The following is a 19,376-nucleotide window of genomic DNA, read 5'->3' as shown; positions in this document are numbered from 1 at the left end:
CATATTGCAAAATTACATTAGTTACAAGAGACAGAGGCAAAATGACCAAACTTCATTAATTTTAAATCAGAGTGGGCAAGACAAGTGGCCAGTGTGCCACCAGCCCTAGTACTACTACTACTACTACTACTACTACTACTACTACTACTGCATTTTAAGTCATTTTCAGTGGGTTAGTGTGTACACAGATATTTCTTGAAAAGGTGCTTTGTTTATGGAACATTTTTTAAAAACAACAAAGTAAAAGATCGACTGTGTGGACAAGGTCTTACTCTCATCACGTTTGCAAGCTAAATATCAATACAGAAGCATCAGCATGACATAAATTTTACTGAAACACATCAATCATACTTTGGTTCAATCAAGGAGTCAAGCATGGAGGCAAAACTTGTAGTGACAGTCTCGGGGTCATTAAACATTTTGCACAGTATCACAAAGTAACCACCAGGTGGACAAGCCTGGGAACGCCCATGAAGCGACCAACGCACACTGCTTGTTGGCCCCCTCATTTGTAGCTCATCTGACCAAGGTGTTAGAATTTGTTGTGTATCTGAGCATATTCTCTAGGTCGAGCATTTAACATCGAGGGGTGGGTTTTGTCGGTGAAAGCATCAGCGAACTCCATACAAATACATGTAATATGGTCACTTTTCAAAGGAGTTAGACTCATCAATAAAGTCAATTTAATGTACAATGGTTCATTTCAGGTCAGCTTGGTGTATAAATCTGTTCCAGGCAATGAGAGCTGTCAGCTGGCTGATGGAAGCAAGTTAGAGACAAACGCAAACCAGCTGATTTCAATAGACAATTGTACAGCCTGAGTGTGTTTTCACCAAGCGTACAGTCACGAAAGTGCAAACTGGCCACTTCGCCAAAGTGTGCGGTGCCGATCTCGAGAATTATTATCAATGTTTAGAGCTAGATTCCACCGTCACTAAGCGCGTTGCTAAGGAAATGCCATTACATTGAGCTAGCCTATTGCTAAGTAGGTTTCCATGGTGACAGTACAACACTCTCTGTCGATGGCTCTGCACCAAAGTAACCCCGACCTCCCACAACCAAATCCATTCAATAACACTGCTCCCCCCGCTCCCCCACCAGGCAAAATTAGACAGCAAGCAGAAATAAAAGACAGAGACTCTGTCTTTACATGATACTGAATTAAAAGTGGACACATCAGTATATTTCCCCAGCGTTCAGTCAGAAGACAATAGCAAGTGCAGTGCACCACCTCATGCTTCATACACCGCTACAAGGTGTGCGTTCATGTGTACAAAAACATACAGTATGTGCGCATTTCTGCATTGTCCCAAACATTCTCATTGTCATGTCAGAATGCATCCAGTTTACAACAGAAACCCCCAAAAATGATTCAATGGTGAAATGAGACCAAAAGAATGAATAATGCAAACTTGAACACTAACCCCCCCCCCCCCCCACCCCCCAAAAAAAGAGAAAAAAAAAGAGAAAATAATCTGACGTTGAAGCAGGAAAGAATCTGTTTAAGAGGTGATAAGAGCGACAATCATTCCAGTCTCTTAAAGGCGAGCAGGTTGCGTTTTAGTTTGTGCTTTAGGGGTTTGGTTCAAACCTTGCAGGCCACCCTATGTGGGCATTTCTTGCCAAGGCCCAGGGGAGGGGAGATAACTCGCAATAAACTGTACATATCCTTATAATGTATGCGCCCGCTGCAAGAAAAATACAAGGAGGGGAAGTTAGATGAACAAACAGAAAACACAGAGAGAAAGAAAGAGAACCAGAGGAGATCAGACCAAGAAAGAGAGGTTTCAGGTGGTTAGCTTGGTCACACTAGCATTTTTTTTTCTGGAGAAACTGTGCAAAAATAAATTCACTCCAATGTAATCGCTGTTGGAACAAAGTAAATCAACACAATGGAAAACTGCAGACACCTGGAAATATACCTTTACCATCAATTAAAAGCTGTGCTGAAACACCTGTCCTAGTTGCTACATGAGCTACGTCATGCTATAATCATCTGAGGTCTTTCAAAGCTAGAACAATATTGTTTGTGGTTATCTGAAAATCAGTCATTTCACGTTATTGTTGTTATCACCGAGCTTGTTTTTAAAAGAATCAAGATTGACTAGCTCACATTAGAATTATCAATCTAGCTAACCTAGCTTATTTGCTACGATGACAACCCAACTAGCTTGGCTCCTGAGCACGCAGCTCATTATATGATGATGTTGCAGAGATTGTGTGCGAGCAAACTAATGTATTTTGTATATGTGTTCTTCAGGGAATGTTAGAGCTCTCTGTCAGAGTAGCTAGCCTAGCCTAATTGCTACAATGACATTCCAACCGCCTTGGCTACTGGGCATGCAGCTCCTTATATAATGATGTTGTTGAGCTTGTTTTCTAGCAAAATAATACATTTTACTAATATATGGTGATCAGATAATGGAGTTCTCTAGCAGATGTGCTAATATAGCCCAGTTCCTACTCTGAAACACCAGCTAGCTTGGCTACTTCACATGCAGCTTACAATATAATGAGGCCATTGAGCATGTTTGTGAACGAAATAATGTATTTTGTTAATATGTGTTAGTCAGATAACGTTAGAGCTCTTTATCAGGCTTGCTAGCACAGCCTCGTTGCAACTACGAAACATAACTAGCTTGGCTACTGAGCATGCAGCTCGCTACATAATGATGACACGGAGCTTGTTTGTGAGCAAAATAATGTCTCTTATTAATATGTGATCAAAGTTAGTTATTTTCTGAAATAATTACCTCTGCAGAGATGAATATGTGAGCAGATGGTACTTTGGTCATTAAAGAGTTGATGAAATTTTAGTGGTGACAGTCATCTTCTCCCCGCGACCCGATCCCGGATAAGCGATTGAAGACGAGTGAGTGAGTAAGTAGACATCTTCCTCTAAATCTTTCCTTTTATCTCCTTCTTTAACTTTATGATCTAAGTTTTCCTTTTCTCCCTTAAATGTGCCTTATGGCATAACTAGGAACTCGAGGTAAACTGAGAAGAGAAATTTGGCAGTGGTCATAATGGTTTTGGGCATTATAGGTATTGTAGCAGAACTATGCACTCTCAAGATTAAAACTGGGATGTCAGATATTTATGTGTGAAGATGTGAGCTACAGTCACACTGCAGTAATGGCTGCAGAAGCCACAGGAAGTCACTGTGGCTGTGCCTCAATTCAGGGGCAGCATCCTTTGAAGGCTGCATTCTACAAAGTTCTGGCCTTTAAAAACTGTGGAGGCCGAACCAACCATTCTGAAATGAGACGGCCCAGCCCATGGAGCATTCTGTAATTCAAAGACAGCTCTGTCTTTGAAATGAGACAGAGCTGTCCTGCCACTCTGATGCACGCAGCCGAAAAATGCAGCCCTCAAAGACTGTGGCCCCTAAACTGAGATGCAACCTGTTATTTTCATCCGCCATGTTGTGTAAGGAATTGCCTGGGCATTTTTGGTTGAAAGGTGAATATTGTAACTGGACTAAAGTAGCCCTGAGAGACAGTCAACATCGCCAAGCTTCAACCATCAATCACTGGAGAAGGATGTGTAACACAAACTGGACCTTATGTGAATGTTCACAATCACTTTCTCTCTCATACATTTAAGAGCGCAGAAGAAGAAGAGAGAAATATACAGTTCGAATGAGGGAGAGGGAGAACAGAGAGACAGAGAGAGAGACAGGAAAAACGTCATCATTTAGATCATTTGTTACGTTAAATGTCTCGCTGTGCGCTCTTACGACCGAAAGACATCGACTCTGCATTATCATTACACTTCAGGATGACATCATCACGGCCATTTTGGGACAGGAGAGAAATTCAAAAGTTACATTTTTACACTCAGTGTGGGACGATCAGCGTGCAGCCTACAGTATTCTAGAAACAGTTTCGGTGTGTGTGAACAAGTGCTTCTAGATTTGTTCATATGCCTGTATGACTACATGCATGTGTGCGCATCAGTAAAGAAACATGTGTCTGCTCTATTGTGTGTGTTTGTGTGTGTGTGTGTGTGTGTGTGTGTGTGTGTGTGTGTGTGTGTGTGTGTGTGTGTGTGTGTGTGTGTGTGTATGTGCGTGTGCGTGCATGTGCAGCACTTACCAGGCAGCCGGGTCGTACTCGGCCCAGATCCTTACATACTCGTCCAGGTGATGCGGCCCCAGGATAGAAGAGTCTCTCGTCAGGTACTCAAAGTTGTCCATGATGACGGCAACAAACAGATTCAGCATCTGAAAAACACATTCTGCTCTTAGTGCTCAAACGGGGCTCGGAAACACGTCCCACAGATATAAAATTAAGAGGACGGGTTTCACCGTCTGAGCCACGTAATGTCGAACCTAATAAGTTTGTTAAATTCAAACAATTTGTGGAAACCAATCGCCTCTAAAAAATTAACTTCAGTTAAATAATTCAAGCATGAAAAACAACTATTCAAATATAGTGAAAATAACGATTTATTTGTGTGAGATTCACTCATATCATCCATTGATAGCCTGAAGTATTTACATTCATTCACTGTATTCCTGAAATCATCTGAAACTGTAAATATAAAATCACTCAGAATTCAGTAAAAGTTGCGTTTTCCAAGTTAAACATTTTATCATCTTAGCACTATTTGTTGGGGTTTTTTGTGTGTCTTAATTGAGGACTAAATAAATGTGCATTTCTTGTTACAATACACAGGAATTGAACAGTCAACCTTTCAGTTTGCATATAACCCGCTGTACGAGGGTAGGCTGAAAAGTTCTAAGGCTGACTATGATGCAGTAGTCGAATTGAACAAATTCAGAGTTATTTTTCTACATAGTCTCCCTGTAACTCCACACACTTCTTCCAGCAGTGCTTGAGTGCTTCGATTCCCTTGGCATAGAAGCTTTCATCTTGAGAGTCAAAATAGTCCTCAACGGCAGCCATCATCCTCATCAATGCTCCGATAGTGCTTCCCAGCCGAGTTTTTTTTTCAGGTTTGGGAACAGATGAAAGTCAGAGGGTGCCAAGTCAGGGGAGTATGGTGGGTGATCTACCAGTTCGAATCCACACTCGTGGATAGTGGCCATGGCCGCTATTGACTTGTGAGCTGGGGCATTGTCTTGATGGAACAGCACCCCTTTCGTCAGCTTTCCTGGTCGCTTCTTTTTGATAGCCTCGTGTAACTGTCTCAGCAGGTTAGAATAGTACTGTCCATTTATTGTTTGTCCCTTTTCAAGATAGTCCACGAACACAATGCCCTTGGCATCCCAGAAAACTGAAACCATGACCTTCCCTGCAGACAAAACGACCTTGGCCTTCTTTGGAGGTGGTGACCTTGGGTGTTTCCACTGCATTGATTGTTTTTTGTCTCTGGTTCAAAGTGGTGAACCCAACACTCATCCTGGGTAAGAAAACGTTCCATGTAATTGGCTGGATCCTCTTCAAATTGCGCCAACTTTGCCTTGGACATGACTAGCCTGGTGCGTTTCTGATCAGGCGTCAGAAGACGTGGCACCCACCGAGCTGACACCTTTGACATTCCAAGTTCTTCATGCAGAATGTGTTCAATTCTCTTACGGGATATTCCCACAGCATCTGCTAACTGATTAATCGTCGATCGTCTGTCGTCCATCACCATTTCATGAACAAGGTCAATCTTTTTCTGGGTTGTGGCTGTTGCAGGCCGCCCAGACCTTGGGTCATCTTCAAGGCTCTCTCTGCCCCTCTTAAATTCAGCTGCCCACTTCTGCACTGTAGATATGGAGGGAGCTTCATCCCCTAATGTAGCAACCATATCCGCATGAATGTCCTTGGGCTTTAACCCCTTCTTATGCAGGTACTTAATCACACCGTGATGCCAGATTTTGTCCATCTTTGCTGTTTCCCTCTACCACGAACTTTCAAACTTGCTATGAACCACAAACTACCTCACAACCTGGAAGAAAATAACACAGTTAGTCATCAGAAGAGTTGAACTTAATGCATGCCAAGTTTTATTGAAATGGCATTTTTTCCTTCTTGGTGAGCCTTAGAACTTTTCAGCCTACCCTCGTACTACTTCAGCCACAATCGCTCAGTGTTGCTACTTGAGTTTTTATTTGTCAGTTCTGTCCAGTTTGCTTTTTACATTGCTCACTTTTGTGGTTAAAATTCATCTTTTTTTTGAGAGATTTATTAAAACTTTGCCTCTTTTTTATTGTTTGATTTGTCGTTTGTGTACTGAAACAGAATCAGAGAGTATGATATATCCTGGATTTAAACAAGAAAAAAGTAAATACTTTTGTGACAAAGGCATCCTGTTTTGCAGCTATGGCTCAGGTGGAACAGCGGGTTTCTGGTGTGCTAAGAGACCCGTGGACCAGTTCTTGGCTACCTCTGCATGCCACAGAGCTATTGTGTAAGAGATTATACATGAAGTAATTTATATTCCTAAAAAAAACAGACAGCATTAGTATTAAAGAAAAACAACATTTACCCACCATAACTTCACATGGAAGAATGCTGTATTGTTTTGTTTTCGGCTGCAATCACAGAAGCAGTCGAGAAAAGTGCAGTTTATTCGGTTCCCACTGGAGAAGGGAAGACGAGGCGAATGTGAGAGGTCGTGTCGGTAAGTGTTAGCCTACACAGCTAATCAGAGTAGCTGCGTTCTCTCGCCTGCACAACCGCCTTGACACATTTGAGCTCCGGGTCAGAAACAAACACATGTCCACTTTCCACTGCATCATCACTTTTTCTTTGCAATTTCACTTTGTTTGTGTGTGATTTCCCAAAAATCTCAGAGAAAATGCTGTGTTTTTTTCCCCGGAAGTAGAGAAATTACATCATATGCGTTATATTTTACCCCTTTAATGCCTGCCCTTAAATGAGACTGCGCTGTCTAATTTGCATCAAATCAGTCAAGTATGTACCTCATGAGAATAGTTGAGTTAATTGAATTACCCAAACTTAAATGGCTTCAAGTAAATGGTTTCCTGTGGTCATGTAATCTGCACTAACTCATCTGGTTTTTGGATTGGGGTCTCTCTGTGCAGCCGTATGGGTTAGGTTGAAACCCAGATGGCACTTCTTTAGATTTTACTGGGCTGACAAAATAATAGCATCTCAATAAATCGTTTGTCAACCCTGCACGTTGTGGAAAAATGAATCTGTAAAGAAAAGTGAAGCTAAAAGTCTGGCGGAAAGTTCAGAATCAGACCATGGTCACAGGCATAGATAACCAGATATTTCAAAGAGAATTCTGATGTTTCCTCACCAGGAACGAGCAGAGGAAGATGAAGGAGACGAAGTAGGTGTAGGCAAATGTGCTGCCACACTCTGGTTCCGTGTTCCCTGATGCCTGGTCACATCGTTGACCTCCCAGACAGGCCAACATGATGTCATGCCACGCCTCCCCTGTAGCACTCCTGCAGCACACAGCGTGCACACCGGGGGAGAGGGAAAAAAAAAAGCATTACATGATTAAAGGAGGCAAACATCCAACAAAACAGAAAACACAACATTCACAATTATATGCTTTGGTAATGTGATGTTAGTTTATTCCTTCAGATAACTGTGGCTACACAACGTCAAATTTATCTCATCTGCATCACCATCGGTTTGCACTCTTGACCACTCCTTTGTCAACCTGTGGCCTATCACAGTGGATCAAGCAAGAAAAATGACCTCACCCACAGCAACAGGTTCAACTTCACTTTGTCTCTGAGCTTTGTTTTACTCGGCCCACAGTCTAATGCATTTGGATTGAGTCCAACTGTACTTCAGTTTCTACAAGGTGGATAAATGAGCGCAAAATAAGGTGCAGGGTGAAGGGGTTGTACTGAGTCGACTAATTATGGGTATTTTTTTGATGTAACATGAAATAAACCAATGAGATTGTCATCTGTCATGGCCTACAGTCTACAGAAGACATGTGTGACGTAACAGTTTTCTCCGCCAAGCCCAAACCCTGACCGCCTGAAATGAAGGAAACCTGGAAGTGGAAAATCTTGTGATCCTTAGAATGGCCATCTGAGGTTGGCTCCAAAAAGGAGTTACTTGCCATAGAAGCCCATGTTAAAATGTCTTCACAGCAGAAATAGACATGTTTAAAAAAATGCAAACCAACCAGATTGCATACATTCTGCAGGATAACAGAAACAGGAATAAAGAAAAAAAGCAGGAAGCCCCACAAAATTATGCGCTGATGTCAAAATAAAAGCGAGAGAAAGAGTTTGTCTGGAAGACTCACCTGAACAGCAGCATCAGGGCCATGATGAACGTTCTGAAGTTATTGTGCTCATTGATGGCACTCTCTCCAGACTCATCAAAAGCCAGGTTCCCGAACAACTACACACACGCACGCACACACACACACACACACACACACACACACACACACACACACACACACACACACACACACACACACACACACACACACACACACACACACACACACACACACACACACACACACACACACGTTCAGGCCAAAACAAAATCCAAAGACTGCTGGCCTTGGTGGAAATTTGTAATCTCCAAGTTGGACCTTCTGCTTTTAACTGTATGTACTGTAATATTGAGATTTAAGTTTGACGACCTTGCTGGTTTTATTTTGGTTTTTGGGCATCACTCACCTGCATGCCGATGATGGCGTAGATGAAGAAGAGCATGGCGATGAGCAAACACACGTACGGAAGAGCCTACCAGAGTAGAAACGTCAGTCAGTTTCAGGTTATGTGTGTGTGTGTGTATATATATGCATTTGGCCATGACGGAAAACCTTGAAGGACTGGACGAAGGTCCACAGGAGGATCCGGATGGTCTCTCCCTGCCTCAGGAGCTTGATGAGGCGAGCTGCCCTGAACAGCCTGAGAAAACTCAGGTTGATAAGTTTGTTTTGCTACAACAGAGATGAAAAAAAAAAAATAGTGCCGTCAAACACATCGCGTCATCGAAACCAAGCTCTGCCAAACACAAAGAAAAGGAAAGTGAAGAAAATGTGGAGGAACAGAGAGATAATGGAGGAGGAAACCAAACCGAATATAACAATCAGCAAACTTAACGGTACTGAAGGCAAGAGAAGGGAAAAATGAAGAAAAGAAGGAAAAATCATAAAGATCATCATCCAATCTGGTAGAGCAGAATGCTTTTTTAAAAAAAAACAAATGCACTGATTTTTGTGGGGAAAGCAGGCCACAAGAGGGAGCAGGAGAGCAGAATGACTGTCAAGCACACAGGTGCATGCCTTAAATTATCGTTTTTACCTGATTGTCATCAGTCCATTATCAGAAAAACCCAAAAATTTGGTATACGTAGTTCAATTTTTGTGACTTCAGCTCAAAACCCAAAGTTTTCCATGAGATACTTTGGAACTGGAAGCAGGTAGTTCCAACCAGTTGATCATTGTGTATATCGTATATTAGTGATTCTAAGGTCTCGAGACCGGACTCTTCGGTATGTTCACGGTCTCTACAATTTTACGGATAATTTCGACAGCGGAATTACCAAACTCCACGGTGAAGTTGCAGCTTGTGGTTGACAGACGACGCAGGAGGAGGAGGAGAAGCAGGAAGCAAAGAAAAAGCACGTATGAGCAAGTAGCTTCGACGTAGGCATGGCGTGGGACAGCTACACCCTGTCTGCAGAGGGGTGCAGCGCACATGCACAACAGGCGGCACAACCCAAACCTGTTAACTTGTTATCTGGAAAGCACCTGCACAAGCTAGCAGGTAAACCAGCTAGCTTGGCGAGATAGCATGTAGCTAGCGCTCTTGATCTTGTTTGTGAGCAGTTAGAACCCCATCTTTGGTCAATACAAAGAAGCGCAAGTGTCACTGATGGTTCCCAACCAATGTAGTTCTCACTTTCACATCCATCACTGTGGTCTTTAAATAGCAGGTTTACTTGCACTCATGTGCACCCATTGGTCTAAATCTGACACAGGCTCTTAGGCCTGTTGGCTCGGCGCTAATCACCGGATATTATTCCGCATGGATGTGATGCCAGTCCATCAAATGTTACTTTGCCAGTCCAGGCTGGTACCCCTTTATAGCTGCATGGACTGGGATTACACAAATTAAGTGTCTTGTCATAAGATACTGACAAGTAGCCATTGCCTCAGCAGTGCCACAGGCTGACCGCCAACATGCAGCATCATACTAATGCAGTTATTCAAAAGGAAGCCCCAAGCAAGTATGAACTGCAAAATTAACATAATTTTCAGAAGTTGGCCATTGCTGTATAATATATATATATTTGAGCTGTTAGCTGTAATTATCAAAATTAAAACAAAAATGCTTGAAACATCATAGTTTATCTGAAATGAGTCTAGAAAATATATAAAATTCACTTTCTCAAACAAAAATATTGATATCAGTCTTTATATGAGACAAAAACAAGCTATAATCTGTATTAGATGCTGGACAGTTTAAAGCACTGAGTGACTTGGTCTTGAAGTGACAGCTAATGCTAAAATAATACCCTTAGTCTTTTATTATTATTATTATTATTATTATTATTATTATTATTATTACAGTTCTATGTAAAGGTTAATGCACCCCTGATGATTTACATGATTTTTCTTTATAAATCATTGGTTGTTTGGATCAGAAATTTCAGTTAAATATATCATATAGCAGACAAACACAGTGATATTTGAGAAGTGGAATTAACTTTATAGGATTTACAGAAAGTGTGCAATAATTCTTTAAACAAAATTAGGCAGGTGCATAAATTTGGGCACCCCAACAGAAAAAATACATTAGTATTTAGTAGATCCTCCTTTTGCAGAAATAACAGTGTCTAAATGCTTCCTATAGCTTCCAATGAGAGTCTGGATTCTGGTTGAAGGTATTTTGGACCATTCTTCTTTACAAAACATCTCAGGTTTGTTAGTTTCCAAGCATGGACAGCCCGCTTAAAATCACACCACAGATTTTCAATAATATTCAGGTCTGGAGACTGAGATGGCCATTCCAGAACGTTGTACTTGTTCCTCTGCATGAATGCCTTAGTAGATTTTGAGCACTGTTTATGGTCATTGTCCTGTTGAAGGATCCGGCCCCGGTGCCAACTTCAACTTTGTCACTGATTCATGAACATTGTTCTCAAGAATCTGCTGATATTGACTGGACTCCATGTGACCCTCAACTTTAACAAGAGTCCCAGGACCTGCACTGGCAACACAGCCCCACAACATGATGGAACCACCTCCAAATTTTACTGTAGGTAGCAAGTGTTTTTCTTGGACTGCTGTGTTCTTTTTCAGCCATGCATACCGTCCCTTGTTATGTCCAAATCACTCAATTTTAGTTTCATCAGTCCACAGTACCTTATTCCAAAATGAAGCTGGCTTGTCCAAATGTGCTTTAGCATGCCTCAACCGACTGTTTGTGGCGTGTATGCAGAAAAGGCTTCCTCTGCATTACAGTCATACAGCATCTCCTCGTGCAAAGTGCGCTGTATAGTTGAATGATGCACAGAGACACTATCTGCTGCAAGATCGTTCTAGGTCTTTGGAGCAGGTCTGTGGGTTGACTGTTCTCACCATTCTTCGTTTCAGCTTATCTGAGATTTTCTTGGCCTGCCACTTTGGGCCTTAACTAGTACTGTGCCTGTGGTCTTCCATTTCCTCACTATGTTCCTCACAGTGGAAACTGACAGCTGAAATCTCTGAGATAGCTTTTTGTATCCTTCCCCTAAACCATGATGTTGAACAATCTTTGTTTTCAGGTCATTGGGAGTTGTGTAGAGGCCCCATGTTGCCATGTTGCTCATTAGAAAAGATGAAAAGAGGGGAAACATTTGCAAATGGCCACCTTAAATACCCTTTCTCATGATTGGATTCACCTGTGTAAGAGGTCAAGGGTCAATGAGCTTACCAAACCAATTTTGTGTTCCAATACTTAGTGCTAAATGTGTTCAAATCAATAAAATGACAAGGGTGCCCAAATTTATGCACCTGCCTAATTTTGTTTAAATAATTATTGTACATATTCTGTAAATACTAGAAACTTCATTTGACTGCTCAAATATCAATGTGTTCGTCTGCTATATGAGACATTTAACTGAAGTTTCTGATCTAGACAACCAATGATTTATAAAGGAAAATCATGAGAATTATAACAATTATAACAATTTCACCATTAAAATTTCATTTAAACTGTAACATGCACCAAACACACTATATGTGCTTTAGACTATGCGCCACAGACTGACAAGATAGGGCCCTAAAGGTCTCATTACCCAATTAGAGATTTTATTATGATCTTTTTCCTTGCACTTTTGACATAAACATTTATGTCAGTGTTGATTATCTTTCCAGTGGATCATATCCATGTGTGCAATGACATAAAAGGTTTAGCTCATTATTCAGGTGATGCAGGCTAAGGGGTCAAAGGGTGACAGGGGTGAGGCATGGGTTTATGCACAGCTAATGAGGATGCAGCAGAAAGCTTTGAGAGATAAATTACAAACCAACCGGTTTCTACATGAGCGAAGATGAAGAAAGACAGATGAATGGGAGGGAGTTTAGTTTTTAATTTTAAATATGTTGTACAATTGTAGTGTGTGATTTGATTTTTTTAGGGGGGTGTGGGGTGGGGTGGGGAGCATCAATATCATGGCATCATCACCACACATCATGGCACAGCACGTATGGAGAACACAATAAAGGATTTCATAGTGCATTTTGATTGGATGGATTTTCATCACAGGGACGTAAGACACCAAGAAAGTAGAGAGATTTAAAGAAAGCATGTAAGAGATAGAACAAAAGACAGAATTGTTATGGGTGTCATTAAAAGCAGTTAAACACAACGTCAAGTCAAAGATAACACTTCAGATCCAACCCCTCATTGATACAACAGCCACAGGTTCCAATCCCAAATTTTGGATGCGAGAGGAATGACATTGGATTTAATGTCATTCTTAATGTTAAGCAAGTATCAAAGAGGGGCTGAAATACTGAAAACTGAGTTTTCAATAATCACACTGCAATTATACTAGGTTGTATAAAACATAGACAGACAAACAAGCACGTCACCGGTAACAGCAACATAAACACACAGACTTTACAACCCAGACTGTCATCTGTGATTGGTCCTCTTAACAAACATCAGACACTAATTAGTTTTATCTCTATCTCTGGTTCACCTGGTCCATTAAAGTCCATTCCTAACTTTTTGAGATGTGCTGGTGGACTTTTGTGGACCAGTTGGCTTTGATTTAAGGAAGCATTGAACAGGTTTTCAGGAATAATTCTAGAGGTGTGTAAGATGGATAGGTACGAATGAAAAACAATGATTTAAAAATATATATCCTGGGTTTAGTCCCACTTGTCCCTTTCTACTATAATTATGAGATGCCATGTCAAAGCAAAAACGAGCAGCGCAGACAGCGCAAATCTACTTGATGTGTATCAGCACAAACGAGGCACTGTGCACAAGGTGACTGGATTTCCAGCATTCATTGGGCACGGGCACGTCATAATCCAAAGATAACATCACCCAGTCAGAGTGGCACCTCTACTCCTGTTTAAACCACAGCGCTGTGGTATCAAGGCAGTGGACACGTGAAAGGACATCTAGCAAGTTAATTAACTGGATTAATGGCTACCTTCCAGAACTGACAGCAGCCACCAAAGCTCCCTGAGGTGACGCAGTTATGTGCAGGGCAGCACAGTGCACTTTACTGTGAACTTTCCTATAAGGCGTGTCTAAGTTTTGGGCTCTTCAAATAAAGAAATGAATGGAATTTACATTAGGTTTATGGAGCTCTAAGGTGAAAACATTTTCTTTTGACAGGCCTTGTTTTTAGACGAACATGCCCACATTAGTTCAAGTGATGCCATGATCTCAAGGACATGAGCGTTGGCTGTCAAATTAACAGTGGTGTTGGGTAGAAACTACCAACCACATGCTGCACTTTGTACTGGCTGGAAAACAAATCCAGTGGTTTTAACTCCTATACAATCCAACTCTTTTGACAAAAAGACAAATTCTTGACTTTTGTTAAATCACAAACTCAGCTTTTAACACTGTAATGATGAGGTTAAAAGACTTTCTACTATAAATCTCAATAATCACAATAAAAACTCAAACCTGACCATTTCTAAGTCGTAAATTGGGAGGTTTATTTATGGCGTAATTTTGATTTTTTTTTTTAATCAAGAGCTGCTTGAGCTGATTTTACCTTTGAGCCCACAAATGCACCTTGACAAGATAAATCACCAATTAGCGTCCGAACATGGCAAAGTACTTACCGCCAGGTCTGTCACTAAAATGTCTGTGATACTTCCAACAACTGAGACAAAATCAAAAGTGTTCCAGGCGTCTTTGAAGTAATTCTGCAGGAGATGGGACACAAAGAAAAGACATTATTCCAGTGATAAGAAGAAGGTACCAAACATCAAGTACATGATGACGGATGAAGAGCAGACGGCGGGACGGCCGTATGGCCACACATGGAGATCCCTGGTGTCTGGTGGTTTGAAGAACATGTTCTAGATCTGCCAAAATAACCTGTTTCACTAATGATTAAAATAAATTAAGTGGCTCATCAGAGTGAAGAAGCACATTGTCAGTGTGAAGGTGGCTGTTTTGCTTCCAGTTTTACCAGAGGACTAAAAGCGATGATCTTAAGGACTGATTCCATGAAGAAGAAGGTGGTGAACACAATGTTGAGGTTCTTCAGGACTTCATCGTAATGTTTTGGAGCGCCGTCAAACTGTAGACACACACAAAGACAAAAGTACAAAAAGAACTTTTATTTTCACAGCATCTAAAATCTTCCATCACGTTCGACTTTATGTTTTACTTTCCCTACTAATGTGGTGCATCAAAGTTAAAGTTTAATCAGTTTATCTGCCATTTTATTTTGGAAACGTGCAAGATGACAGCATTTATTGTTTTTTGGTGGCTAACTTAAATGTTAGCTGAACCACTAAGATGCTAACTCAAGCGAAACTGATAAACCACTAAAACATTTATCTGAAGCTAACGCTAACTGCTAGCAACTAGCTGCTAACTTTTATTATGTGAATTTAGCTTTGGCTTGGTTCTTTTAGTTTAAAACACTGAAAAACAGACCTAAAGAGCTGAAAGTTTAATATGTTTAAGCATAAAAATGGATGTTGAATGATTAGATGATGATCAACAAATGAAATGAAGCAGTAGTTTCCATTCATCACAGTGCATTCACAGCACAAAATTATACATGAATGTAAATGACTAAGAAATATTAAGACCTAAAAATGCACATGGAAAAATGTAATTAATGCATTTACTCTTAGTCGCGCTCCTCCATCTCATCGATGTGACGCTTGTTCTGTTTGTGCGATGTCTCAATGTTACTTATTGGATTAGTATTAAAGCTCCAATGGGAACAGGTCTGATTTTAGTGTTTACAAACATTTTAAAATGTTAAACTTTATTTTAAAAACATGCTGAATTAAAGTTAGTGGGGCTAACGGTAGCTGGTTTTCAAAGTTAGCTAAAAAGCTAGTTCGCTTCTGAAAAAAGTTAGCTTCGGCGATTAGTTGAACCACTGATTGTTGTGTTAGATAGTTAACAAACGAGATGATGGAGAGGATGAAGTCATTCAGTAACTCAGTGGATTTTACAGGGTAGATACAGAGACTTTTACCAAAGCCGAGGACCCCCCCCAATTTAATCTGGCAAAACTGTTGGGGTGCAAAATTCCACTAACAATGTGGTGAAAATATCATGACTTGAACATCGTATGATTTTGTTGATCACTGCAGATTATGTTTGCTTTGAATAAACTGGATCATTTAAAAGGTATTTGATCCACTGCCTTCATTTCCTGCGACCTTCAAGACGTCCTTTTGCATTTTTCCAAAACTGAAGAGAAGTTTAGTGCAGAAAATGGCAAATAAGCTGCATAGACTAAATTCTGCAGATGCACCACAGTGCGATGCCACGACAACAAAACAAGGCTTCTGCATCACATTTTATTCAGGTCACGTCTGGGAGCAGGCGTGTGACATACATACATACATAGCCACATCAGAATTTTTTGGACATTGCCCCGTCCCACTCTGCTTATTAGGTGACATACAGTCAGGCCCATAAGTGTATGTTCACAACCAACAGAACCCAGGCGATTCTGTAGAATGGTTGCAGACCACCGGTCTATCTCGGCCTCTACGCCACGTCAGGCGCCATATTGCTCCTGATAGTGGCAACACTGCAAACCAATACAACCGGTTGTATGGACGGGTGGACGGTGTCTGAACTGTTGTCTTCACTAGTGTTCACATTGGTGAGGCGGATGGTGTGACAGCAAGCAGGATAAAACAAGACTTGTCACAGGTTGAATGAGCTCCTTGTGAGCCAACAACCATCATGTTTTAGGAAAAAATGTTCTATGCTGCACTGTATTTTTTGTATTGTGTTTGCATCCTGGACATGGTGTTCCCCTGCATATGGGGACTGTAGGCTGTCTTCCAGCCCATTTATCCAAGGGCTGATATAACTTCAATTTGGTGGTGGGGGATCTGGATGGATGTGCCTCAAATGACGGGGTTTGGGACCATGCACCCCCCACATGAAAATTTGCCTGCATTCTAAGACACTGTAGGAAGCTAAATATAGACTCTGGGTTGCTTTCGGAGGGTGATGACTGGTGCGGCGCTCAGGTCCAAACCTGTGGCGGCTCATGTCAGTGGGGACCTGGAACATTTTATAAATATACAAAGTAATGGAGAGTGTGGTAGAGAGGTGAAGAAGAGAGAGCAGGCAGGGTGGAGTGGGTGGAGAAAGGTGGCAGGAGTGATTTATGACTGAAGAATATCAGCAAGAGTGAAGGAGAAAGTCTACAAGACAGTAGTGAGACCAGCTATGTTGGATGGCTTAGAGATGGTGGTACGAACAAAAAGACAGGAGGCAGAGCTGAAGATGTTACGATTCTCTTTGGGAGTGACGAGGATGGACAGGATTAGGAATGAACATATGAGAGGGACAGCTCAGGTGGGACGGTTTGGAGACAAAGTCAGAGAGGCGAGATTGAGATGGTTTGGACATGTGCAGAGGAGGGACCCAGGGTATATAGAGAGAAGGATGCTGAGGATGGAGCCACCAGGCAGGAGGAGAAGAGGGAGACCAAAGAGGAGGTTCATGGATGTGCTGAGGGAGGACATGCAGGTGGTTGGTCTGTCAGAGGAAGATACAGAGGACAGGGTGAGATGGAAACGATTGATCTGCTGTGGCGACCCCTAACGGGAGCAGCCAAAAGAAGAAGAAGGACACAAAAATTCCTTTCCTAGTTGAATCTGTTTTATTTTATACTTTAGCACCACATTTTTTTTCTTCTTTTTTTGCAGTTCCTGGTGTTCCTGTGGTGTGGTGGATGTGCCGATGCCTGGCACGACTGCTTGCTTCCAGACCTGACCTGACCTGTTCTGCAATGACAGTGTTTTGAAGTCATACCTTCATCATGAGGACAATGGTGTTGAGCGCGATCAGAGCCATGATGCTGTACTCAAAGGGCGGCGACACCACAAACTGCCACATTCGATACTGGAAGCTGAGTTTGTTCTTTGGCATGTGGCGAGTCAGAGGCTTGGCATTGATGGCAAAATCTATACAGGCTCTCTGGACAAGGAGGAAAGTTCCAACGTGGATACATTTTCAGCTCAGTTCTACATAAATATAGAAGTATTTTTAAATCCAGGCAACAGAGGTTCTGGATGAAAAAAGACTTTTAGGACTTTCTCCTCACCTCATTCTTTTCTAAGCTGTAGTCCTCCATCATCTTGTCTCCTTGCTCCTGGAAGGTGATGATGATTAGAGCCACAAAGATGTTGACGAAGAAGAAGGGGAAGACAATGAAGTACACCACGTAAAAGATGGACATTTCCATCCTGTAACCGGGGCTTGGGCCCTGATTCTCATATGTGGAGTCCACTGAGTGTTTTAACACCCTGAGAGCCAAAGAGAGAGAAGTCACGTTAAATTTATTCACGAAACACATTGAAAACAACCAAAGAGTTGTGCATCCAACACAAATAATAATTAACAGTAAAATACTAAAGTGATCAAAAAGCCAGCCAGAAAATAGGGCCGGATGTAGCTCCAGGTGAATGGGGCGGAGGGGTGGGGGATAGGGGGAGGGGCGTATGTGACTTGGTTGGGGCAAATTCTAAAAAAATTACACAATTTTTACTGCATTCTAAAGCAATCTGGGAAGCTAAATATGACAACGGCATTTTAGGGCCACATTGAGATTTTTATTTTTTTTTAGACTTCGAGAATAAAGTCGTAATTTTATGAGAAAAAAACTTGTAATATTACGAGAATAAAGTCAAAATATTAATGTGCGGGATACTGCTCCGGCCACCCCACACTCACATTGCCTCAATTCGGATAACGGACTGCCTTAAAGTTTAGCGCACATAAACAATCAAATGTACAGTATATGTATGGTTGTTTTAATTCTGATGTTTGCCATTATTACGTTCAACTAGTAATAACTGTGGATTAATTGCTGTATTTTTGTCTGAGGTGATTGGGTGTAAAGATAATTTTGTTGCACTTGTTGTGATGACAGTAAAAATCTATCTATCTATCTATCTAAAAAAACAACGTGGCACTGAAACTCCATCGTAATACACAGACTCTCCAGTTATATTTTTAATATCTATGTTAAACATTATAAATCTTGCAATTTTGCCTGCAACAGCGTTCATCAACCAGACTTTGTTTATGCAGGTACTTTTCTATCTTTTACCACAGTTTTGGGTTCAGCAGCTCGAGGGGGCTGATGAAGGAGTTGCAACCCCCCCCCCCCCCCGATCTGCCACTGGAGATCTGTGATCAAGCTCATAAAATGACCAATGAAAGCGTGTGGTGAGAAGGCGTGCCACTCACACCGGCCACCCCTCTCCAGTCGAGACAGTGAAGAGGGTGAGCAGGGCCCAAGCCACGTTGTCGTAGTGGAAATCGTACTTCTTCCACTCCCGCCTCTGAGCTTTAACCCCATCTTGGTCGTACACCAAGTACTCGCCCCTGAAGGAACACACAATTTTTTTAATTTTTTTTTATCATGAATAAATTAAAATATCACAGCAAATATTTCAATAACAATAAGAAGCAGCAGAGATTCAACAGCTGTTCAAATCACATCAACACTCTGAATTATTTTGTTCACACGCAGACACACATGACCAAAAACAACACTTTCCACATGTGCATGGCTGTAATGAATAATATACAACACAGAAGGGAGTCCCAAATGTCCCATCATGCAATGCTTAAAAATGGATGCTGATCCAAGTGTTTCTGCGTGCTTGTTTGGAAATTTTGAAGATGCAGTAAATGATTACGTGTCATTGCATGTCAGACTGGCACGAGCACCCCAGGACCAAAACACCAGCTTTCCTTTTCAGCACCCCCCCCCATACTGAGG

At 41.5% G+C, this 19,376-nt stretch overlaps 1 protein-coding gene across 1 annotated transcript in view; it reads right to left on the bottom strand.

Moving 5' to 3' along the window:
• Positions 1 to 19,376, bottom strand: part of cacna1ab (calcium channel, voltage-dependent, P/Q type, alpha 1A subunit, b) — a 225,545-nt gene that overhangs the window by 69,700 nt on the left and 136,469 nt on the right. Inside the window, 10 exon segments of the mRNA XM_034187775.1 lie at positions 4,098 to 4,225; positions 7,222 to 7,372; positions 8,197 to 8,294; positions 8,585 to 8,650; positions 8,731 to 8,850; positions 14,212 to 14,295; positions 14,565 to 14,675; positions 17,399 to 17,563; positions 17,691 to 17,892; positions 18,839 to 18,976. Of these exon segments, the coding sequence (XP_034043666.1) occupies positions 4,098 to 4,225; positions 7,222 to 7,372; positions 8,197 to 8,294; positions 8,585 to 8,650; positions 8,731 to 8,850; positions 14,212 to 14,295; positions 14,565 to 14,675; positions 17,399 to 17,563; positions 17,691 to 17,892; positions 18,839 to 18,976 (1,263 nt within the window).

This window comes from Thalassophryne amazonica, chromosome 15 (assembly GCF_902500255.1).
Source record: "Thalassophryne amazonica chromosome 15, fThaAma1.1, whole genome shotgun sequence".
NCBI lineage: Eukaryota > Metazoa > Chordata > Actinopteri > Batrachoidiformes > Batrachoididae > Thalassophryne > Thalassophryne amazonica.
The sequence above is the reverse complement of the archived record's forward strand: the minus strand, read 5'-3'. Positions and strand labels throughout refer to the sequence as shown.